General features: G+C 43.3%; 1 protein-coding gene across 1 annotated transcript; it reads right to left on the bottom strand.

The window, feature by feature from the left end:
• Positions 1–1,499: 1,499 nt before the first annotated feature.
• Positions 1,500–25,526, bottom strand: LOC147795949 (uncharacterized). Its single transcript, XM_087149151.1, has 3 exons — positions 25,320–25,526; positions 15,977–16,245; positions 1,500–8,613 (listed from the first exon to the last, which is right to left on the bottom strand). The coding sequence occupies exons 2-3, from the start codon at positions 16,191–16,193 to the stop codon at positions 8,252–8,254; spliced, it is 579 nt and encodes a 192-aa protein (XP_087005277.1). The 5' UTR covers positions 16,194–16,245; positions 25,320–25,526; the 3' UTR covers positions 1,500–8,251.
• Positions 25,527–26,346: the final 820 nt, after the last annotated feature.

The raw sequence follows: 26,346 nt of genomic DNA, 5'->3' as shown, positions 1-26,346 counted from the left end.
TTTCTAACACCTTCAGAAAGTCCGTTGACTTGTGCCAGGTGCCAGATGCCAGAAAACTGGAGGGTGGTTTACAAGTTCACTATCGAGTGGGAATTAAAAGATTATGGGAGGATCTACACTATGGCCTGCCACCGATGGGCAGTCAAGACACTTTACGCGTATTACATGGATGTTTGGCACACCTTTGAATGACTGTTTATTCAAAGGCAGGATTTGGACAGACCACTATCAGAGTGAGAGAAAAAAAGCTGTGTGTGAACATTTCGACTCATTTCCTCAATGTCACATTTTGGATCATCCATGATGCAGGCCCACTCTCCTCTCCCAACCTCTTCAAAACTTGCAAGGGTTACTGAAGGTCAGGAAAGTCAAGAAAAAGTATAATGTAATCTCCTTTGTGTACAATCCCAGTGAGCTCAATTACTGGGCCAAATCATGTGAACAAATGGCAGATTAAGGCGGTGCAGGAGTACCTTACTGAATAGCCCAGGATTAGTCCCTGCCTTGGTGATTGCTTCCATCAGATTACATGTAACTGTGTACCAGTAAACATTTACCCATGAGCATCTGTGAATTACCCACATTGACAGCCTTCTATTCAGACTATTATGACATTAGAAAAAGAAACATTTCAATTCGGAAAGTTTTATATGTACATTCAGAGCTGGGGACTGAATTGACCTTTCTAAAGATTATTCACAGTTAGAGAGCCTGATGCTTTTATCTGAGCACAATCTCTCCTACGAGCAGAAACATGCAGATTTTTGCCACTGAGACAGATTCTGCAGAGATCAAAAGGTTACCGGGGTTGGTCCTGTAACTCCTTCAATCAGGGTATTTCCACTACAGCCAGCCCGCAGTATGCAGCAGCTTAAAATTACATTTTGCATTTTACAAATTACCAATAAGTCTGCTTCAATGTCAGTGTGACTGACCTCAGTCAGCTGGTCCCAAATAGTCAAGTGGACTGAAGTCCACAACTGTAAAGAAGTTCCAGGGTGGGGATGGGTACACCAGTTTACATGTACACGTATATACATGTGCATTACATACAGGTACATGTACGGTACCAGTGCATGCGCAGTGTTCTTACATGTCACCCTCCTTTTTAGGCTGAAGGTGTCCTTCACCCACGGATGTGTATAGTTTACACAAGAAGCCAAAACATACTACTGGTATATAATATGTATATTTAATATTCATAATGAACATGTATTTGATGTCATGTATTTAATGTATAGGTACATGTTCATTTTACACATGTACATGTACCATATATACAGTACATGTACACCTACCGGTAAGTCTTGGCAACTCTGAGCTGCAAAGCACAGGCCTAGGCACTGTACGCAGTCCTACAGAAGTACCAGCCAAAAGTTCCAGAATATGAGCCAAGCATTTCCCCAATTCTAATCTCACAGCTTGTGAATTGGAAGAAAACTTTATAAAAATTGGGGATCAACCGATGATCGGATGATTCGGCAACATTGGCAAAACATCTGACTGGCAAAATGTAACCTTCCTTCCAAACATAAGTGTCAATGTTAAATTGAAGGAACAAACTCTGCACTCAGTTTTGACAAACACAAATGCATTATGCTCATGAGCATCTGTGTACATCATCCACTTGTTGTTCCTCTCTAGTGGTGCCAGTGCTCGGTTAAAAATGAAAAAAAAAATGGCAATGCATGCATGTACATGTACCTGTTCGGTATGAAGCCCACAGCTACTTGCAGAAACTGCCACTCTGATCAATATTTTCCTGCTCCGGCAATGAAGCATTAATAAGTGACTTTGTGGGTACAATAGCTACGCCCTTCGGTTCATGTGCGGCCTGCTATAGACCAGTGCCCATTACAAAACTAAACTAGGCGGTGGGCTTCAATGCGCTGTGAAGTACATGTACGTGTAATGGTACATGTACAGTACATGTACCTTCACAGTAAAGGCACTGTATCTGAATCATAGTCATGTCAAGGAAACTAAGTATGATTTACAATGTATTTTCTGTATTCAAATGACACACTGATAAACCAAATTTGTGTACGGTACATACATGTACCGCAACATGTACATGTATTGTGATACCGGAACATGTACATGTACATGTACCATCTGGGATTGTTTGAAGAAAATTGTTTGAAGCTCAGTAAGAGAGGAGAGGGGGACAAGTCCTATGATATGTGGGGCTTAATGGATCCAATGATGGCTAATGTGTCAGTGATGGTTTCAAAACTGCACCCTCCCACTTAGAAAATTGTTCCACTGCCGTTGGTGCGGTGGTTCTCATGGACTCTTTCGGTGTGTATCACATCCCGTATACAGTAGCATCCTGATATGTGTACATAAATATGTACATTGTACCGGTAGATCCGGATTTACCGGTACATGTAGTTTGAAAAGCACACTACCACAGGCCAATGAGGATTCCCCTTTACACATTTGAAAAAATGAGGAAGCTGAAGGCTTACAAGCTGTACCACATCTTTAATTAAATGTTGGGAATGTTGAACAACATTTTAATTTGATCTTGAGCTTATAATGCTGTAATGCATTTCAGAAGATCAGACGCGCTTACTTCAAAACCTACGCTGTAAATCCTTTCTGAATGTCCATGTACGTTCAAATACATATATTCTTTACTGGTATTTTTTTTATTTCAGTTTGTTTTGTAAAGCCTTCTTCCTTCAAAGGAGACTTGAAAAGTTCAGCTAGATAGTCAACATTTTTCAAAATATTTTTAATTCATGAAATCTGTGCACCAAGTACTCTTCACACATTGGCGAACCATTTAATAGTCATGACTCTGATAAATAATGCACTGAATCAATAAATTCACGGCTAAGTGACACGAAATTTCTGGCCGTCTGCCTGGCTACAGTAATGCCATCACTGCGTCAAATGAAATGCCCATTTGCTTTGGTGAGAAGACTTCAGAGTGCGGCGTGTGAATAACGGCACCTCGTCAGCTGTCAGTCGCCCCGGAGTCTGTTGATGCCATGGCTTGTCCATGCCCGGTCTGTGCGAATTCTGCAAAAGTCGCAGATGTTGGCATAGAGCACTGATACTTTCAATCAACTGTATTCACATGCAACACAATCGAGTGTGCACTGTGTGGCTAAGATTATGCGGCCCAATTCAGCCTAATTCACTGTGCACAGCTAGGAAATTGCTGGGAATTTTCTTTGAAGGAAACTCATGGCAAAGTTTCAGATTTGCGCATCCACGTCTTGATGTAGGTGGTGGATCATATTAATGGTACACGACAAAAGGGTCTTCAGCCAGACCTCAATAATATTTCCTTTTAAAAGATGCAAATTATACTGACGTGCAATTTCAGTGAGTGGATTTCACAAAAAACACCACAGCCCAGCTACATGAAAAAAAAATTGATTTCAAAGTCCATATTGTCCCCTGGAGGTGCTTCCACTTCGGGACTTAATATTCGCTGCGCCTGGAGACGCTGGCTGCTTTGGATCCATTCCACTATCTACCTCCTTCAGCTCTGTCAACTGGGTTGTGCATATTAACCACTGAGGGCCCTGGACCTACATACTGCGCCTATGTGCGTGTGTGTACATTGAAACCATGCTGCAAACTAACAATGCCTTGTGGTAATCCCTAATTCAAGCAGAAAAATGGGCGGACAATGCAGACAGAGTGTGCGCTCCGATGAACACACGAGGACTTTCCGTTTTCTTTACTCTTTCTGTTCCCTTTCAATAACAGACCGCCTTAGTTGGCTATTACCAGAAATGAAGTGGGCGAGTGCCCACTTCTAATTTTGCGAACCGATCACAATGACCACCACTCACTGCAAGAAACATGTTATGTGTGTACAGTAGAGAACTCTGCGAGATGCATTTCAATAGTACATCGTTCATAGGTTGCGGTGCCGAGCCAGAACCGAAAAATCCACCTGAAATAAACCAAGCCCATGTCCTTGCATCACATTCATGATAAGTTTTGTGCCATGCAGCCAGTTTAATCGGCTGTTTCATTTTTTGTATTAGTAGATGTATAAGTCACACTCGCTCACATGCACTTGTGATACAAGACTTTACTACTCAGCAATCACTGTTGCTGTACCAGAAAAGTGGAATGGAACAAAGTGTATTTTTTATTACACGCTACTTCCTATAAGTCTTCTTGTGCAACGAATGCATGCTCAAATAGGTGTTCATTGTTTGATTTCCTCTATGTGAAGGTCCATTTAATCACGTACAAGTTACAGCTAACTTGCAGAGTCAAAAACAAAACCCCGTATGGATACCTGATTCTGAGTGACAAGGCTCTCTCTCTGCCATCCCAGAGAATATATGTCGGGGCTATTTATCACTTTCGGCCATTATTTGGCACATGATGAAGAGAGCCACAATATTGAAGAGCATTTATCACTCGGCCTGTGTACGTAACCACCCCTAAAATAGATTCAGCCACTGCGTGTTGAGTTGCCAATGGATAACGATGCGGCAATTGTCGGCTCAACAATGGTCCCGGCAGGCAACAGTTATTCGCCCTTTGTACGCTGAGCAGGTTTGGTTTGTTTGTCCTGACCCTGGGTTCACAGTTTCTGACAGGATCCTTTTCTTCCGCGGAGAATACATTTCATTATTAGACAAATTTTAATGAAGCAAGGGCATTCACAAAACACAACATCTCGTTTCCTCCCTTTCTATGATGTAGAAACTGTACGTGTACATACATGTACGTGTGCCCTGTCTGGACACACTGCCCTGAATGAGGCTCTCCTAGTCGGGTTATACTAACACACGGTCAGTGCAGGTAGTTTTGTATTGTGTTTTCAATGGCTTCTGTTTTGTTGTGAACCCCGGGGAGTAAAGGCCACATATTTATGTGAACTTTCGTCACAGTGAACTCTGCTTGTTGTACCCCTGAGTACATGTATTAGCACATGTAAACTCTAAAGGAACTGTGAAAGCACACACCATACCAGTACATGTACTGTACATGTATACTTCCATACATAAATGTACATACTGAAATATACACATGTACATCCTGGGTTATTGGGACTACCTGGTCTGTGTATTCCTACATAGGACAACTGAGCACATGTACAGTGTACATGGGACCAAAAGCATTATGAGGATAGATGTCTGTTCCCACAAATCAGTCCCAACTGTCTTACCCCTAATATCCAATTAGGCCTACCACCACATAAATAGTGGAGGCGGCAGGAATCAGGTTGGTTGTACCCACTGGAAGTTTACCTCATGTGTAGACACTCCCCCGTCATCCCAGGCTTTGACCTGAAGGTCAAACATCACACCAGGCAGACCTGCACACCTCCACACCAGATCTTAGCAGGGCTACAGAATCAATCAGTGCATTTGTGTGTTCCTCTGATATGTACCCCATTTGTGTGCATGTAACCCTGGTAATGTGATGTCATGCTTGTTGAAGATGTCCCTGGCATTCGGCAGTAAATTAGATCAGGATACTTTTAACTGGAGAGTCAAGTACTTACAGCACACAATAGTATCCTATTTTTCTTTTGTTTCTGAAAACTTTAACTTCCTCATGAATCTACAGTACATGTACATGTACAATATACGTATAGTATACTTATCACTTGTGATACATGTACATAACCGGTTCATGCGAAGTCCGATAACAGAACTGTACTACATGTACATGTATGATGTAGACCTATGCATGTCTGGATTACTTTCTTGATACTGGTACAAGGAAAGCTTGGTGGAAAATGGCCAATATTACTTTTTTCTATGTCCACAGTTTACGCGACCAATGTAAGCTTTGTTACTGTTTAAACAGAATAGTGCATTGAACTGTAGCATGCGGCAACTGTTATCAAGATAGAAATAACAGAAGATATGAAGTTTGAACGGGAATGTTTAGAAAGGAAGATTCAAAGAACTTCACTGGAACCATTACTGTAATACTTTTAGTGCAGATATCATGTGAAAATTACATTAAATTACACGCTCCGTGAAATGCCAACAGGCATCTTCCGAACATGAAGAGGTGCTGCAGAACTCTATCACTAATATTTGAGGCCAAGCGTTAGATTACCACCACGTCAATGCTCGTGAACCCCTGAATAAAAGATTAGTTCATTTAATCATTTACAAGATCACACACTACATGAACATGGATGATGAATGACGTGGTAGGTTGGCAAACTGATAATTTTTTTCCCCTCCGGTACTGAAGAGACAAGTCTGTAACAGGTATGCGCTCATAGACTGACATACTCTGTTAACAAATAAAACGAAATGCTTTGACCTGAAAACAAACAGAACCAGCCTATGGCTACAAGAAAATAAACACGACGTCAACAAACAGGTCTAAAATATGGATTTACTTGTGCAAGGGGGTCATTACAATTGAATAAAATCTCCGGAATCTTCAACTTCTCAATGAGAAGTGTGTTTATGTGTAGTGGGTATGGGTTGTACATGAGTTTGTTTCTGCATTCAATTGGGGACCTTGAACAATAGAGGACAATTAGGTCCCCGATTGACAGAGGGTCCCCGATTGACAACTGTGTACAAAACATGTGGGTGGTCTTCTAAAAAAAAGTACAAACAAAAGAGGAACAATAGGGGGTCCCCAGTTGCAGGCAAATACACACTTGTGCGTACATGTATGCTGTGGGCAGCTTTGCAATAGGCATCACCTGAAGTTGCGCTTAGTTGAATGCTTAAAACACAGTAAAGCTAATTTATATATTCATCCAACAGTGCATTTAGTGCCAATTAATAATGAGAGAAGAAAATAATGAGGAAATGTTCAGTTTAAGAGGTGGGAGGAAAAGCCCGGATAAATTGTTTCGGGGAAAACCCATGGGTAGGGACTGAAAACCCAATCCACATGTGGACCGATCTGGATTCGAACCCGGGCCCTCAGAGGTGGAGGGTGAGGAAAGAGACATTACGCCAACCTGACTCCCCTGAAATGTTTGTTTTCAGTGCCTCTCCTTGGATTCTTAACATTGATAGGTCAGTTCAATCTTTGGATATATGCAGATAAGCTAATGAACCTGTACGATAGATTGGTCCCAATTTTCACAAGGCTACAGTCCCGGCACTACCTGGCAGCACTGAGCATGCCATGCATCCGCAAATCAACCTGTGCGAGGACATAACGAGTTCCCACCCAACACATTCTCTCTTGTCCCCACTCGCTGCGGATTGATTCTCACAGTGCTTCAATATGGGCGATTCACCACAGCGCGCCTCCAAGGGTTTACAACGCGTTGGCCAATCACAGTGCACGAAATCTGTCGACCCTTTCCAAACGCGCATTGGGTCAACGGATTTTGCAATTTGGTCAACGGGTTGCAAGTCTTGGAGGCGTGCTTTTGTGAATCGCCTGTATTAAAAAAGTTCAGCCAGAGCACTAAAAGGCTCACGAGAATTTAAACCTAGCAGCATTATTCCAAATGGCTTCAAGATCTAACTCATAAATTCTACAGCCAGAGCTTTCCATAGGTACCACATCCTTACAAAATCAGGGAACAGTACCAGTTCAGTAGACCTATGAGCAGACACATTCCTTAAACATGGGGCGGATCCAGAATTTTCAAAAAGGGGAGCAGGTGTGCAAAGTTACTCACTTGGAGGGTTAAATGTGACTGTGAAGTGTGAAGCCAATAGTCATCATGTAATATGCAATGGCCCCAATTTAAAATTGTGCAGGGGTGGGGGGGGCTCACACCTGGTGTCCCCCCTCTTAATCCGCCACTATACAGGCATGTGCATTTACAAAAAACTGATTATAAATTAAACTTTTTACAACATTTTTCCCCTTGTCTTTGAACACATCATACTTTTTGTTTCCTGCTTAAATTACAGGTGCTTCAAGTTCAAGCATGGTTAAATAACTTTCTGCTGTTTATTTTTAAACATATTCTATATTCACAAAAATTAAGGACTTTATTTTGAGCAAAAACAGAGGAGCAAGATGACTTTTCATCAGGTTCATAGAACACATGCAATGTGAAACTTGGGTTTTCAGTTTAATAATAGAAACAATTTAGGAACCAGTACAAGTATGCATAGAATATTTCTAACAGGTTGCTACTGCACTTGTTTAATACCTCCGGAGGTAAAATTCAATATTTCTGACTGAAATAGAAATCGATGAAATTTCACATGACCAATGCAGCTCATAAAATGTGGCATAATTAATAAAAAGCAACTAGGAAAGGTGAACATCGACAAAGAATGCCACCAACAAAACGAAAAGTTGAACTGGGATCTTCTTACCCTTTTGACTTGGGGTACTTCTTGAACTCTTGGGCAGCCATCTCCTTGGCCGACCTGAGAGCCTGGGGCTCTGCCGAGATGCCCAGGGCCCGCTTGTTGCGGGGCGTGCGCCCCATCATGTTGACCAGGGACGGGGAGGTGGGCAAGACCGACTGGAACTTGTCCAGCTTGGACTGCAGCTCCGTGACCTGCTCATCCCGCTGCCTGAGCAAGTCCTCTAGGTGCCGTATGCGCTCCTCTTTTTGGCGGAGCGCCTTCTGCAGCTCGGTCAGGCTGCCCATGCTGTTGCCGGCGGGCGTCAGCGGTGCTGCCGGTGGATCGGTGGGGCCGGACACACCGACGTTGCCCAGCGAAATTCCTGTAACAACACGGGCAGACACACGGTTGAGAAACAGTGAAATCTCACGAGCAAAAACACGCTGACAAGAACACTCGATAAAGATTCCAAAGTTGGCGCACTTGGAGTTGCCGCCGACGCAAACTACCAGTGCCGACCAGCACTGCAATTCTGACAATACGTGGCAACGACGATTCCAGGGAAGTGGGCCTAGGCAAGGGGTAGGTGATCTGACGGGAAAGCCAGCTTTATAATGTACACGTTGCACACCAAATAAAAGGCTTCACAATGCACCCACAGCATGGTGCATTCTAACACCACACATCATTATATCACCTTGCATGCAAAGACGGAATTGAACCCACACGGCTGACTTCACACATGAGCTACCACGAAATAATAGAGCCGTGTGTATATGTTGCGTGTGTGTGACGTGCGCCCACACAATTCGGAGTCACCCAGCGTCTCGTCTGCCGGGCAGATGTCCAAAGATATCGAAGACCGAATCAAAGTTCAGTTTTGTATATCTGTATCATTTCTCGAGTATCAGTTCAGCAGTTTCAGCACCGAAAACATTCTGGTTGCTGTCGGTAGAACGCTTGTGGACAAAAATTTATCTAGCATCCCCGGATATGCTGTGGATCGGTCCGGGCAATTAACAAGCGGGCGCTCTCCGCTTCACATACACGTACGTGCGCGTACGGCCGAGCTGACTGCACCCAAATTTGGAGGCGTGCGTGTCTACGGTCGCGATTTGGGACAGCTCGAGATTTTATTTCCCTCTTCAAGTTCGCTTAAAATATCTTACGCAATTGGAAATAAATCATAAAGTTGATTCTAGTTCACTTTTTACGATATCCAACAGCGGAGCCACACCATTTACCGAGACATCTGACTGAGTAAAATGACCAAAGGGGGAAACACGTCTAGGATGAAACTTCACTTTCTTGTGTACGTGAGAAACGTCAAAAAAATTCATAATTTTAACCTTTATCAGTAGAGTTTTAGTACTTGGTTGCATAAGAAATTGCAATTCTAACAAACACCATGTACGTTGAAATTTTTGGGGGTGGGTGGGTGGAGTGATTCAAATATCTACTTATTTGACAAATGACACGTGTATCCGAGGTTTTTTTAAATACAATTTTGTAAATTTGGCCGAAGTCTGGCTTTGCTATCCTTGTACTGTCTTTATTGACCAACCTCTAGCTCTCCGGACATTCCATTTCAGTTTTGGCTTACCACTAGTCAGTCAGTTCTGTTATTTTCAGATTAAACAGGGTCGGTGGTTTCATTTTTTTATCAGGGGATTGGGGACAGTACGTTTCGAACCTGGCTGAAGGGGGTGGGGAGGAACGTCGGGGTGAAACAAGTTTTATTTCGGATTTCCTAACCTGCCTACGAAATGCTAAACTAGGTGACAGGGGCATTTGTTGACTCTAGAGGGCGCTATTGACGGCCAGCGCTGGTTTCATTTCACAAGCGGGTCGAGCTGCATTTTGTGGCCTGAAAGACAGTTAACATACAGAATGGCTCATGAATATGACCAACTACGAAAAAATGAATCACTTCCACAACCTGCCAAGCAGAAACATGTCGTTTAAAATGAACACAGATTTATATCAACAGTACTGTGTGGCGATCAGTGGTCGAAACAGTGTTCAAAACGGGTGACCACCCGAGAACCCCCGCCCAGAATGTGGGAGGAGAGGAAACAATAGGATGAAAGAGAGACACATTTTTATATTTATCAAAACTATCCTTCAACCAAAATGAGGTCCCCAGCGAGCCCCTGCCCATTCCACTACGTGAATTATCCATTTCAGTTACACCCCCGTTGATAAGTGAATCACTATTAGTGAATATCCAGTATAATCAGACACATAGAAACACGTCAAAGATGGTTTACAAGCCTTCAGTGGTTATATTTCCTTGAAAGGGAATGATTAATAATCAGTCACCATTTCCTCATAGCTCAAAAGGATACTCAGTTAGCGATATAACAGTGCTGTTGTCAAGACAGACGTTTCAAGACCAGACACAAGACCATGCAGTGCACAAAACAAGACATATTAAGTAACAGAGTGAACATTGACAAAGCGATGCTTTTGTTAGAGTTCATTTGAAAGTTTGTGACTTGAATCCAGGCTTGGGGTCTTGTGTTGGTCTTGTGGGCACTTGTAACGGCCCGTCCCCCGAAAAGTTAAAGCGTCCTAGTCATACGTCAGCCTATTGCTGTGTCTCCTTCCTCCATGGTTATTTTAAGCATGCCGCTGTAGCTCCAGGAAAAGGAGGGCGCCCTACAACATTGCTGCTGATCGTTTGGTTATGCCAGTGGCAAATCAAAACTCCCCGATATTCCGAATAAGAAACTACCCAAGAAAATGGCTTTACATTTAGCAAAAAATAACGGGATAGTCCATTATAAACTATAATACCTGATGTCAGTCAGTACAGTGACATCACCCCAAAAAATATTGTGGATCCATGAATGCACGACAACACTATATCGCATTAAAATGTAAACCTTATTGTCCAACCCCGTTGAGAATTACAAACATTTTGTTTGGACTTTATTAGAGCGCGTTATGTTGGAGCGCGTACTCAGCGGCCGCCTGATGACAGCCCTGCTGGCCGATTGTTAATGGGCATAATCAATTCCTACGGGAGACGATGATGCGGATAAGAGTCTTAATGGCTGGCAGTAAAGAAGACCGAAGGCATCAGCTGTCGTTCTGAGAGGGGTCTGAGGCACGACCAGCAGGGCCAGCAGGGTTCCCAGACGTCGAGGATGGGGTTGTCATGGTAAAAGAGAAACGTTTTGTTACTCGAGGAAACATCGTCCAGTTTGAAGTGTGGTCTGCACTACAGCCTCGTGGTTATATGGTGTATATTAATGCCTTTATTGTGATAGCTTTAAAAGCTTCTGAACTTTATCACAATCGTCGACTATTTTAGATGATTTCGGATAGATTCACCTAGCAGTAGATTTTGTTGTCCCCCGTGACGCAATCTGATCCCCTCTTTGAAAATCATGAATTTGCGCAGTTTTCACAATGGAGATATTGGAGAAGGTCTGTACTCCCAACATCTTCATCTTCAACGGTCATCTTTTGTTAATGTGTCTGGTCGCTTTTTCGGCGCAACTTTACAGCTAAAGCCTTTTCATACGATTGTTGGTTCGTCGTCTAAGTTATCAGTCATGCTTAATAGACCGATTGCGCCTGTTAAGTCACCTGACCTATCGTGGGTATTAAATCTCGATAAAACGGCGTCCGCCCAAAGATAAGTGTTTCATAAGTATCATTTACGAAAAATAAAGCCGACGGTAGGTACGGTACTACTGATGTGCTGGGTACTATACCGTAACTTGGCTGCATTGTTTGTAAACAACGCTTAAAACACACGTATGGGATTGATACCCACTATAGGTCACTACAGGTATAAGTCACGTAATTGAGCTGGCGCAATCGATCTATTAAGGATTCTACGGGGAATCATAATGATATTGTACTAGATCTATGATTCCGATGACAGCTTCTAAACCTCCACTGCTGGACATCTTGGCGGTAACGGCGAGAGAGGTCAAAATGCGTGCGAGTCGATTCTGTCTCTTGTCCGAGGCGGAGAAGAGCACCCAGCCCAGCACCGTCGTGGACTTGTAGCTCTTTTGCCTAAGGCCTAAACTCCATCCGCGGCAGTCTGCTATGTTGGTCTCCACCGGCCCAGACTCCATACCGACGTCTTCATCGACCGCTACATCACACATACCCAGTGCTACCAACTCGCCCGGATCGCACTCCGTAGGCGTCTATTCTGGCAGGCAAACAGCCTTTTTCAGACTCTTCCTTCTTGGACTCTCCCTTTTGGGGCGCGCCATTTAACGTGCTGGCCCCGGGATAGTGGACTTTTTGCCTCCCATACTCGGAGACAGAAACATACATACTCATCGCCTGCAGCTTGGCTCCCTTTGTTTCAGATGGGTCTGATACCCGTTTTGGTATACTAATGTATACACACCGGGTTTCCCACCTCCAGTTCCACTCCAGGAAAGCTTCATCCGAGAGCGTCAGGCGGTCAAAGCAGCAAAGACGACGAAGCGTGAGTCGTCAATGAATTTGTAACTGCCTCATCACATACATGTACTTTTGTCTGTACACGAGTGGCGTGAAGTTTCAAAGCGCTTACAAGAATGATCCAGGCATTCCTATTTCTGATCATGTAATTTCTCGGTGTCTAGACCCGAGAACTCATAAATTACCGAATGAGCAACCCATGGAAGAGCTGAACGATTACGTAGTATTTGGAGGAGCAAGAAAATATTTGTTAATCCTCTTAAACTTACCGCTAAGCTCAAGAAAATCTTTAACTAATTCATCTGTTCTGTGTATTGAGACAAGATGAAGGTTTCTCATAAGCATTTGCTTCAATTATCTCTGCCCCTCCTTCCTCTGTATATGACTCATTAGTTAATCCAGAATGTCCCACTTATATTTCTAGGGATATGGGCGTGGGTCATACAGCTGCAGGCCTGATATTGTTAGGCTCAGCTAGTCAGTGTTTAGGTTCGTCTAGGCAGCGTACTTTAGATGAGGTATTCAATAAGAAACTGTCGACTATCTCAAGAAGAATTCCTCATCTTTGGGTGAGCTCTGCAGCCACTAACTTATGACAAATATTGAGGAAACGGAGAAAGCAAATCAAAGTTTCAAAATGGTACCCTCCTTCAGCTCTTCAGTCCCTATACCGATTTCGTCTTCCGCTCGCTGTCATGGAGAGTTGTTGGTCACCCTTTCAGAAGTAGTCAAGGATTTTCCAGCACGCCAGATCTAGAGTCTCGAAGATCACCAAGATCGCCATTGCAAGATCACGAAGCCAGTAGCAGCAACTCTGAGAGAAATTGGTGTCAGATGCATCTTTTATCTGGACGACATCCTAATTCTAGGTACATCACGTCAGGAGTGTATGGGTAACAGACATTTGGCGACCGGCCCCCTCCGCAACTGGGTTTGATGCTGAAGGTCAACTCGCAGCAAGTATATCAGAAATTTTGTTTCTGGGGTTTGTGGTAGAGTCGGCACACATGTCTCTTTCATTTATTCAAGAAAAGATCGACAAAACATCAACCATTTCCAGGATGTCTTGAAAGTGGAAGAAGGGACAGCTCGCGAGCTAGCGAGTTTCCTTGGCAGGTAGTCGGCAACATCGTGAGCATTTTTTTCGGGGCCCATCTTTTATTGCAACCTACCGTTAGACAGGATACATTCGTTTTGCAGCGATCTCAACAAGGACGGCATAGTTCCATTGTCGCTTTAGAGGTTCTGCATGGCAGATGTCTTTCCGGTAACTGCTTTTGTCGTGGAGCGAAAGAACAAAAGGTCTACTCACGTGTATCTCTGTGGAATAAAAGCTCTGACCGGAAAAATGGCTGCCATTCAGAACCTCTGTAGAGGCAAGTCAGCAGCTAGAAATGTGGATTTCGTATCTTCACGTTTCGATCGTCGTATAGCAAACCTGGCAATTCAGACAGATACGTCTACTTTGGGCTAGGGCTCCTGCACGGGGCAGACGAATACAGGCGGCCGATGGTCATCTCTGGAGTAGGCAAGTCAAATACATTCTGTGGATCTGTTTGAAGCGTTCATGATCTTAAATCCTGTTGGTGAATCCCAAGGGTCTCCATGTCCGACTTCAGATTGATAATTCTGTTGCAGTAGTCTGAATGAAGGGGGACCCGGTCCAAGCAGCTCTCTCAACTTGCGATAAAGATTTGGTGTTGTCGCCTCGAGAAGAATATACTCTGTCAACAAAACTCGGGGTGGGCTCACAACAAACAGCAGACATCCTCTTGAGGGTTTCAACGATCGCACTGAATGGTGTCTTTCGTAAGAGATCAATGATGTAGCCACGGGGGGCACGTGCCCCCCCCCCACAAATTCCCAGTGCCCTTAGGCCCCCCCCCCCAAAAAAAACCAGATGAATGGATATTCAACAAGGCTAACAAAAACTTGCCCCAAAAAACCACCCCACTAAAAGCTGGTGACCCCATAAGATGCTGGTTTCCCCTTTGTGCCTACCCACTAGTAAATTTTAGCAACGCCACGTCTAGAGATCTTTCCAAGATCATGTTCACGCTAAAGTTTGCTCCATTATGGTAGACCTGTTTCCGACTCGTCTGAAGGCTCAATTGACAGAGAGGATCGTGTCTTGGCGTCCAGATCCATTTGCCAACGTGGAAGGTTGATTTTTCTTCTTCTCAACTGGAAGGAACTGACAGGCAGATTGTTCCTCCCTCCGTTGTATTTTCCAAACACCCACACAAGATTCAGGAGGAGAATGCTACTACCACTGTCTTGATCGCTCCAGTATGGTCAATTCAGACTTGGTATCCAAAACTTCAAGGCAAGACCATCACCAATCCATTGCTCATTCCTAAGAGACAGGATCTCTCCGCCCTCCGCAAAATCATTAGGAAAATCACCCGCTGCTTCCAAGTCTACAACAAGCCGCTTACGAACAACCGGGGAAAGCTTACAACCAAGAGGAATTTCCCAAATAGTGTCAAACACAATCGCGGAGTCACGGAATTAGAAACCAATCTAGCATCTAGATAACTCTGCTTGGAATCTATGGTTTTGCTGGTGTGTTTCGAGGCAAACTGACCCAGTTGGAACGTTAATTTTTGCTTGCTTTTCACAAAATCTTTTTATGATGGTCTTCTCCATACAGAACCCACAATGTGTACTGCTCGTTCATTTCGTCAACTCTGGTTCGTTGAGGGTCAGCGTAACTGGTCACACACTCCTTCAAAGGTGTCCTTGCAACTTTACATCTTACAGTTACATGAAATACATGCACCAACAAATATAGTCTCAGTGCATGACGTAACGACGTGAGGGGGCAGTTTGGGGATTTATGTACCTCTTCTGTGAAAAATTGGGACGGACAAAACCTATACAAGTCGCAGATCATTGAATTTTGCTTCCAATGCCCGTTGGGAATGGGTTCGGCCCTGGTGTCCCTCAGAAGTTTCACCAAGTTATGTCACTGTATGATACGCACGGACGTCAATGTATATGAACCACTGCGATTTTGCCTACAACTTGTGCGGGCAGCCAAAGTTTGCAGAAATACCACCTTTTTGGTTGGTTTTCGATTTTACCTCAAAATGGCCATTTGTCCCATTAATTTTAAATAAAAATTGTATGTGCATTTCGTATTTAGTAGTACGTGTATTTTTATCTGGTGCTCTGCAGCTGCTTGGGATTTTGACGCTTTGTGAATTATTCTAAAACTTTGTACCGACGGCCAACTATAGTTTTAGCAGCCACGTGGAGGAAAAACATGACTGTGACTCAAAAGAGCAACCCTTATAAGTACTTACCCGTGACCAAGTGAACGTTCTGTTCCGTCACCACGGACTGTTTGGCAGGCTCAATCCAGCCTTCCCTGAACTCGCTCGAGGCGTGACTTGGGGTGTGGCGTAACAAGGCATCCTTGGACTGTGCGTCCGAGTCCTGGGAGCCCCGCGAGCGGACAGACTGCCCACTGGAGGGAAAGACTACCGATCGCTGGTCATGACAGACTAGTGCTGAGCCCATGCAAAATGGTAAGAGTGGCTACAGTGCGGAGGGGATGCTGAAGGACATCAATCTGTGTGATAATCAAGAAAAAGGTCACAACAGGAAAAAAGTCATATTTCACAGTTAATAATTATCGACCACTTGACGACCAAGCTAATTTTCCAACACTGATCTACATCGATCTTTTATTTGGAAACTGAAGCTTTAATGCACTGTGTTATAGATACCACATTGTCATTTCCTGGACGCTGCCATTTTTGCGATTTATCTGAAGGCGTATGTGGGTAGATAAACGTAACAAATATGGAAGTCTAATCAGTCTTCTGTGTAATATTGCTCACACGGAAGCAGCCGAGAGAAGGCAAGAAACACTATGCCGAAAGTGGCCTTCAGATGGAATACTTTGAACGGACTGTACGGTCTCCACCACAACCCTTGACATTGTCAGAAATGATAAAAATAATAATAAAGTACTGATGTCGTCCGATTGGTGTATTACAGATCACGTGACATGAAATATTCAGACCAATGCATGGCGCTTGCATTCCCCCAAACAGTGAAAACAGAACAGTACAAACACCACCATAGGTCGTTTTGGTCAAACGAACACGCAAGCTAGCGTTATCAACGACAAGTGCTAACGCAGCTCTTCATCACACAAATATTATGACATCCAGATAACGAATAACTTACGCGTGGAGTACTAATCCGTTTAATCGATGAAGAAATTATTAACTCGCCAGTGATGCTGATGCCTCTAATATAAGGTGAAAAATTAATCGTGCTGTCAAACGATAAGAGAAATTTACAAGGCATCCGGGATAATCTGAACAGCGTGAACTGAAGAGCATAATATAAAGAGACAACCTCGTACCGTGGAGAGAAAAATCTATTCAGATCTTGTCAGTGGAGGTACTACGGGAGGTGGGGCACATTTCCCCTTCCCAGAGGATGCCCGTACACCCCCGGGTGCCCCCTAAATTTAGCCTTACTTTCGCCACTGGATCTTGTATAAAACTACTAATGAATGCCGTGACAGCCTACCTCTACGCGGACGTTACCTAGCTATTTCCTCAAGGAATTCCGCATTTCCAAGAACTTGTTTGAGGGAATTCTACGTTTCCATTTTTGGGGGGGGGGAGTGGATGGTCATCAAGCTTGCGTCGCCTGAGGGTTTTTAGACAATGTCGTCAGCGAATACGGGCGATTCACAGTAGTGCGCCTCCACGAGTTTGCAACGCGTTGACCAATCACAGTGCGCGAAATCTGTCGACCCTTTCCAATCGAGGCTTTTCAACCTGCAAGTGGATTAATACAACGATCTCCCTTTTTCCAAATATTTTCCGAACGGTATTTCCTTAATTAACATTCAAAAGCTATCTTATTTATGTTTCAGGGAGGAAAAATAGGTTCCATTAGGCTTGAATCTTGTTCTAGTTATGACAAGCGTTGGGATACCGGAAATCGCCGTGTCAGGGAACGAGACCAGTTTGTTGCAGATCGAAACTCCTCCGGGGGACACAAAAGTCTGCACTCAGATGCAATTCCGCTCGATGGACTTCGTTTACGGCAAGCAGACAATTTAGACGCCACTGCAACGCACGGGTTGTTCCCATCGGCCAGGAGATTTATGGAAAATACAGGAGCTTGAGCTGCCGCCATGTTGCCTGTAGGCTACCGGGCGCACCGGCGAGAATCTTGTGGAAATAGCGAAAGGGCGACAACAGTTGATGTGATGAGGAAAACGATGAGAGCCAGAAGGACGAGAGTGAGTGCAGTGGTGATGGGGCCGTCGAAGGATGATCAGATGCTGATGATAACGGCTGTTGAAAGCCACATGATGGAGAAGAGAGGCTGTTGGGGATGGAGCAAGTATGGAGCAAGATGATCAGAAGTTGGAGGTGGTTAGACGAATGGACACGATATGAATTTTGCTCCTTTGGTGTGAAACGGTGTATGGATTTCTGGTATAGACTCCCTCTCACATTGGCGTTATTTGTGTGGGCAGCCAAAGTTTGTAGAAATATCACTCTAGCTCGGTGTCAGAATTAACCTAAACATTTTGCCTCATTACTTTCATTATTTTATACAGTACTTAGAAGAAGTGTTTTATTACATGTTTTTAACAGCTGAATGAGATTTTTGAACAGAGTGAGTAAGTTGCTTTTGTACTTGGGCAAAATAAGACTGTGCAGTAAAACAGCAGACCATATCCCAATTGAGTATATATTTATCTATCGGTTGTTTATCAGGGACACCGGGTTGGAATTCATGTCTTTGAAGCTGAATCTCTCTCTGAGTTTTAAAAAGGAAAAAAAAGAGGATGCTCGTTTTCGTCAAAATTGTTATCAAAGGCACCCACCACGTCAGAATTACTGAGTGTCTGATAGATTTATGGGGTTTGAGACGCATATGACGTAGAAGCGCCCCCTCATCGGTTGAAAAGAGCCATGTTGGTGGGAGTGTTCATTTTTGTTGGTTGCGACGCGGCCATAACGCATATGTTTCATAGTTGTTTGTGAACCAGCAAAGTGCAGTTCTCACCAAAGGAGCCTCTGTTGCTGGGAAAACTGCACCCTCTCTTGGTCCAGCTCGGGGCTCATAAGGTACGCGGTGAATAAAAATAACTCTGGTTTTAACCCGAGGGAATGGGTTAGCAGAAACGACCAGGAGAAGTTATCCATCATGTGTCCGATGCTCCTGGTGCCGGAATGAATTCACGTAACACTGTGATTTATTGGAGGGACTCGAGAAAGACAAATTGATGAAGAAATCGAGTAAAGCGGTGTCAACCGGACACAGTTCATTTTTTCCCCGCATATCCTGAGGCATGGTGACACAATTGTATCACCGGAGTAGCGAACATCGCCCTGCAGGGCGGAGTCAGAATGTACGTCGCGGTCCGCAGAAGGTGTCACCATCAGCCCGCTTGTTGTTCGGCTCCAGTTCGGTGTCGCGCTGCAGCTTATTGAACCCGGCGGCGATGTGCCGACGCCAAACCAATCATCCCAAACGCTCCATGTTCAAAACGAATGTTAAAGTGAGACGGGTCAACCAACTTCTTCGTTAATACGGGCGATTCACAAGAGTGCACCTCCAAGAGTGTGCAACGCGTTGGCCAATCACAACGCGCGAAATCTGTCGACTCTTTCCAAACGCGCATTGGGTCGACAGATTTCGCGCACTGTGATTGGTCAACGCTTTGCGAACTCTCGCGGATGCACTATTATGAAACGCCCGTATTGACTTCCATGATGTAGCTTGAAAGACTTTAGTGGTACAGATAGCTAAATGGTGAAGGTGCGGGGGCATGATCCCCAGTAACTAGGGTAAATTTCTAGGGGTCTCCCGGGTGTGCTTAATACTTTTAAGGAGAGCACCAACAAGCCGATGAACCGCTGCTTGTACATAGGTTGTGTACATTTCGAGTGGGGGTAGGGGATGAGGGGAGTGGACCATCCCCAGGGGCACGTGTCCCTCCCTTCCTCCTCCCCTATACAGTTACACGCCACTGGCCTGAAACCCTATTCCTCTTGAGAACACAGAAATAAGGTCTTGTTGACCTATTTGAATCCATAATAAAGCCAATGCAAGTTCCCCTTCCAAACCATAAGCCCAGCACCGCACAAATGATACATCGTTTCACAAATGATACATCGTCTGTGGCTTAACAAATTTTAAGGAGCGACGGTACTGTGATAAGGATTTGTGAACAATGTCACGTGAAGAATTTATGCGATACATCTTTAAGACACACGTCATCACAGTATCTTTCAAAATTGTAAAGATCTCCCATAGAGTACCGAAGTGTGACGTCACTGTGAGCCAGAAAGTGCAGTGCAAACGAATGGTGTACGCGCGCGTGTTGGTTCACGCGCTGGCTCTCGCGCTAATGCCTTTTACACACTAATTGTGTGCGTGACGTATTCACTTCGGTACTCTATACGGCTTGGTACAAAATGATAACATTCGATGAAACCTTGCATGAGCTTTGGATCCTCATAAAAATGGATGACTTTGCGCAAGGGAGCTATGCCTTGCAGCTATAAGGTTGAAGAACTATGCTACAGTCCATACAAAAAAACCAGGAACCCTTAAATGAGTGGGACGTGATAAGATCAAAAGTAAAGCCATGACTTCTTGCTATGGGGTCAGATAAAATATGGAAACGCATATTTTCCGAGAACCAGTTTCCCTCCACTAACTGGTCGTGAAAGAGAAAACAAATGTGACAAATGTTAAGAGATGCAGTTAAGTCTACCAAAGTCCCACAGGCTGTCCTCAATAAAGTAGTTTTCAAAAAACGAACACAGGCTTCAGCGACATTTCAGGTTTCTATTAATAGAAAAACAAAAACACAAAACAAAAAGAAAGCAAAGGGGCCCCATCAAACGCCATATTAGTTCGAAATGATATTTATATTACAACCATATACATGTAAGTTTATTTTCTATAGATATGAAAAAAATTGTTTGACATATAGATGTCAGAGAGATTTACCTTAGTCTACCTAAATATTAATTTATACCTCAACAACCCGATCTTGCATTTTAAACAACATCTCACCGTTTCATGAATATTCATATAAGTGAATGATCCTTCTGTTTTGCTCCTGCCTAATGCAGAAATCGAATCCCCAGTGGTTGATTTTTTTTTATTATTCGTTCGGGTAAACAAAATGCATGACTTGGAGCGATGAAGGGTTTAGAAAATCCCCGCTTCCTGTCAATTTATACTGAGTAGGGCCAGCTATCCCCTTGTGTCGGCACAGCGGCCGGACCATTTGTTATGAGGCACGCGGACCCGGCGGCAATACGGTCCCATTCTGTCGCCGCAGACTCATAATATTTGACGGATTCATTGCTGGCGCTGACTGATAGAGTTATAAGCATATACTGTCATGTCCCAGACGCGAGACGAAGGTAAAATACGAGGGGAACATGAGGTGTGTGGCCGTTTCATGTTAAATAGTTTGGTCATGCATTTACATGTAATGAGAACAAAGCTTAAATGTTCATAATTCATTTTTTAAAAGTGGTGAAATTGTCAAGGCACCATACAAGACTACAGGAGTGAACTCCAAAATGCAGCCAAAAATCTCTAGTAATATTTTTCTACTTACGAAATGTTTGTCCACTTTTCCAACAGACCTGAGGTGGTTTTCCTGCTGCCCCTGTTAATCTCATTATTCCGCTGTTACACTTCCACGGATGGACATTCATGTGGAATGAAACCTCGGTGTTATTTAAAAAAAAAATCTGGGAAGTAAGAGTGGGGGCGCTATTCCGTTTTTGCAACTCTCCGTCCAATCTAACTACAAGAGCAGCTTGTAAGTCTAAAGTTGTTGTGAGCCGTTATGATTGTCATTAGTGTTTGAGTTTTTGTTTTCCTGCTAATGCAGTTTGCATATTCATGAGCAAAACTGTAATGTTGGAGTGTCTAATACTTTACTGCAATAAAATTTCTTTGGCAATTTTGATATGGCAACAAGCCAGCGAGCAATCTTTCGTCAGAAACGTTTTCAAAGAGCAAATTTTAATATTTAAGCATGGAAATATGTAAACGGATTTTTTTCTCTGATTTCGTGACAGCAACAGTGCCAACTCTTGTCCGGAACAGGATTTCGAACAGTTTCCGTACACTGAAGAAGACTGTAAAGATGCACAAAAAGTGAGTCTGAAAGGATTCATCGTATGGATCCTTTAAGCTGCTGGAAGTTAGGAAGATTTACACTGCTACAGCACCCATAGGTGGTGTCAAGAAATGGCATGGATATTGTGCTGATAATACTGGCGGTTCACGATAGGGCGCCTCCAAGAGTTTGCTACGCGTTGGCCAATCACAAAGCGCAAATTTTGTCGACCCAACGCGCGTTTGGCAAGGGTCGACAGTTTTCGCGCGTTGTGATTAGCCAACGCGTTGCAAACTCTTGGAGGCGCACTATTTTGAATCGCCCGTATGAATAGACACTACACTCAGACAACTAAAATCCTGAATTGCACAAAACTATGTATAAAAGTTATTTCATGGGCTCTTAAATGAAAGGCATATATTTGACGTGAACGCAACTGTACTTCCCCATGAAAGGGAATAAGAGCAGGACCGAAGATCGAAACAAAAAATAAGGCCACCGATTTACAATTGTGGCTGATCTAAACACAGGATATCTGAAAATTAACTTCTTTACAATTTAACGAGGCCATGCCTGGCTAACGAATCAGGGGAGGATATTGGAGGTCGGGGAAAATATTTCCACAGGTTAACTTTAAAAAAAAACGGCCCTTACATAAACATTGTCACATAATTTTGTAACTGGCGACAATTCATTTCAGTCCTTTCAGATTGGTACGCATTCTGAATAATTTGATGCAGAAGCTGTTCTCAGAAAGTACAGTTTGCTTGCGTTGAACGTTGAGGGTGTGCAGTGGTTCCAAGAACACTGAAACACACGCACGTGGGACGTGTAAGAGGAAAAAAAAAATGTTTCAATCGATTTAGTTTTTGGAAACATCGAAATGACAATGAGAACGGCAAGTCTGTTTCGTATAAGTGGGCTGAATAGTTGTTCGACCGACCGACTGAACCTGACTTGCCGTCGGAGAGTGTCACTTTGCCCTTGAAATTCATGGCCTCCGTCCCCGCTATCAGACCAAATTCCAAAGTAACCAACCACAGATAGAAAGGCAAATAGAACCGACAAAAAGGAAGCAGAATTCAACGAGTGTGTTATTCTCCAACACGTATTATTGCCATGTTCGGGGGTTTCTAGGCACTCCAAAGAGTGTGTGTGCCGCGTTTGGGGGTAAAACAAGCAATTCTGCCGTTATCACGAACCCCAGTAAGTATGGAGGGTCTTTCGCAGGAAAACAAACGAATAATACCTTTAAAAATTAGATCAAAATTGATCATTAAATCAATTTAAACGTGTTTCTGAGTTTTGTACTGAATTAAATGTTTTCCTATCTATGAGTACCATTGATATCATTTGATAAACACATCTCTGTGGTTCATAAAGACTTTCCTTGGACGAGCAGTCTGTTTTGTTTTTGTTTATTTGCGCTTGAAGCGCTCTTATGTCTCAAGAAGTGTAGAACTTCCTCATACAAAGCTATCCAAATCCAAAAACGTGCCTCACTGAAAAATAATCCACAATTTTTACGTTTGTGGCTTCAAAGCCAATGGTAAAAAATTGTCATCCTGACCACAAGGCTCGCCATACCCAATTAAAGACTATTTTTATGGCTCTTGTTTGTTAAAATGATTTCAGTTAACCTGGCGAGAAGAGGCTAAGGGGGTAAAAAAAGTTCTAATATTAGCATATTTGCTACTGGGGCTTCAGGATCACCCATCCTTTTCATGCAATTACTTTATTCACCCCATCTACACAGTCCGGACTCGTTCCTGACGATCTTTAACCTATTATTCTGAATTGGCCTTTCCATTTTCCGTTGGGTCTTTTGAGGGTGATCTGCCTCTAACCGTGCGTATTTTAATTTCACTGTAAAAAACGTCATTGTAATGCAATCAGTTCTGGTCTCCTCCGAACCAGTATTTTATACGGAAATGCGTGTAGGGTAAAAAAAAAAAAAGAAAAGAGCGTAAAATTCCAGCAAATAATTCCACATAAGTGTTTTCTTTACACCGACCTAACTCTTTCTCTCCACATTTTGCTTGGCAACCCCTGCGCAAAATATATCATGGATACCACGCAAGATCGACCATTGGTTGGCTACGATTGCTAATAGAAAAGAATTAACATTAAAACAGTGGCGTAAATTTGTGCCAGAAATTGGGGTAGGGTTGAGGGGTGGGAAATTGTAGGGGGGGGTGACTTACCCGCCTTGGAAATTTTGAAAAGCGGGGGAGGGGGGCTGACACCATAATTTATGACTCTGTATAGGGAGCAATGTTCGTGACATGTACGCAATCATGCATAATCTTACATCAGAACGGCATATTTATGTGTTTAGGTGATATGGAGAAAATTTGTTGTTGGGAAGTCCAAAAAATTCTTCACAATCCGCATTAATTTTTCTAACCGCGAAGGGGCGGGGGTGATCCAACAGCCTACCCCCCCCCCCGGTTAAAAAGCGGGGGATATATAATCCACGGGATTTACACCCGTGTATGCAAACTTCCTAACATCCCTTAGCCGAAAAAGGGTCACAAAATATCGCTTGAGTGGAAATATGAAATTTAAAGGTGAATGGACATCCAGGTGATATTATATATGTAAAAACAATGGGTCTTTAAAAGTTCCTTAAAACCTGCCGTGGATCCTTGAATGTGGTTATCTTCAAAACAATTGCTACGGCCGTTGTGCGGAGAGGGTCCATTGACATTGTACAGGGGTGTGAAACGTTATCAAACGAACACGGAATGAAACGGACCGAAACGTATCGTGTACAAGGAAATGCGCATAATCAGCATGCTTTGGCGATTGGTTGCTTTTTTCAGTATGGGACAGAGGACCAGTGAGCAAAAGTTTTCCTGAAATGTTTTCTATGAGTAAATTTAGCATTCACAAGTTGAACAAACAGAAAATTCTTACAAATGGAACGTATCCTAGAATGACATCACCACAGCAACAGCGCTGGATTTTTTTGTCGGCAAAAGCATGACAAAATTATTCATAGTTATTATTAATTTTGTACCGACGTTTGAAGATGAAGGGAAAAACTGAAATAATATACGTAATATGCAGTAAAATAAAGTAACACTTAATGCTTTTCGTGCATTACCCGAAGATTATATTAGAAACGATGTCATATTCTCGCAAAGAGATATTGTTCTACACAAAGTTATGCATCTTGGCCAATCAAACATGCACATTTCATGCACTGAAAAGATCGATGCATTTTAAGTACGAAATTTCGGAGGAAATTTAATTTTATTGGAATTTTTTATATCAGAAGTATGCCTGTCCAATGTTATTTCAGCTGTGTCCGAGCACGATCGGTATTGGATCATATTGAACTGTATCAAAATAACAAGCGGCTTTAAGACCCAAGGAATAACCATTTGCAACTCGAAAGGCGAGATCAGTTATTTCCAACCGCACACAGTCCTACGGTGTATCGTTTAAACAAAAGTTAATTCATGGCAACAGTTAATACCAAGACAAGACAATCACGGATTGCTTACCTAGAGGAGGAATCATCACAGTGTCGGGCCAACAATACGACATAAGAGCTCAACTTGACTCAAACTTGGCCGAACTAGCAACACAACCGAGCCACATTACCACACATTCAACATGACTGTTCCTCCACTCAACATGAACAAATCGTCAACGTGTGTGCTATGGTTACCCAGCCGGCGACCATTAAAGAGAGGAACAAACCCGAAATAGTTTGGACTTCGGATTCAAAGAGTCAACACGCTGGTGCATCGGGTATCACCGCGGGTACGTACAGGTACACTGCCTGCGAGATAACTGTGTTGACTTGCATTAAGGACAAAACGATGCATAACAGAAGGGCATGTCTCGATTGAATTATAGTCGCTCTCATTTTCGACCTTTGTGCCTCTTTCAAGGCTTCATTTTTGTCATAATTTGGGCAATTAGAGGTGTGCCATTTGTACCAATTTAGAAATGTTTACATCACAAAAACAACTGATTGCGCGATGGCTTTCGAACTAGTGCATTTGATTCGCGGAGATCATGGATGTTGATTTCTTTTTTATCGATTCTTTTTATCTCGTACAGTATTAAACCAAACGGATTATATACCGGACAAGTTTCTGAATAAACAAAAATACAGCAATTAGTGTTAAACACGTGAGTGTGTGATTCATGCTTGAGAGATGAGGAGGGTTGGGTGTCGAGATTGATAGGCATAACAGAGGACTGCAAGGGGCTGTTGCTGAACGAGACAGGCGGGGAGTCGATTATATCTAATACGAGATCTTCTGCTACTTAGAGCTTGGACTCGGAATGGGGAGAACCGTCCAGACAAGAACGGAGGAGGTGGATTTTGTAGAGATCTTTGGGAAGGGTAGGTAGTCCCAATGTCATCCGCTGTTTAACTATAGAGCAGGGAACAGCGGAGCACGTGGCTCCTAAACAACTCGCCCACGCTCCCCACGCGAGCATTTATCACAAAGACTATAAATAAAGGGAAGAATGTCCAACCAATCCAGAGCCCGCTTATACCCATTACAAACTAAT

The sequence above is a fragment of the Acanthaster planci genome, linkage group LG19 (genome assembly GCF_054643075.1).
Source record: "Acanthaster planci isolate LZ-2023a linkage group LG19, COTS_SCS, whole genome shotgun sequence".
Taxonomy (NCBI): domain Eukaryota; kingdom Metazoa; phylum Echinodermata; class Asteroidea; order Valvatida; family Acanthasteridae; genus Acanthaster; species Acanthaster planci.
Note: the sequence above shows the minus strand (reverse complement) of the source record. Positions and strands in the feature narration are given on the sequence as shown.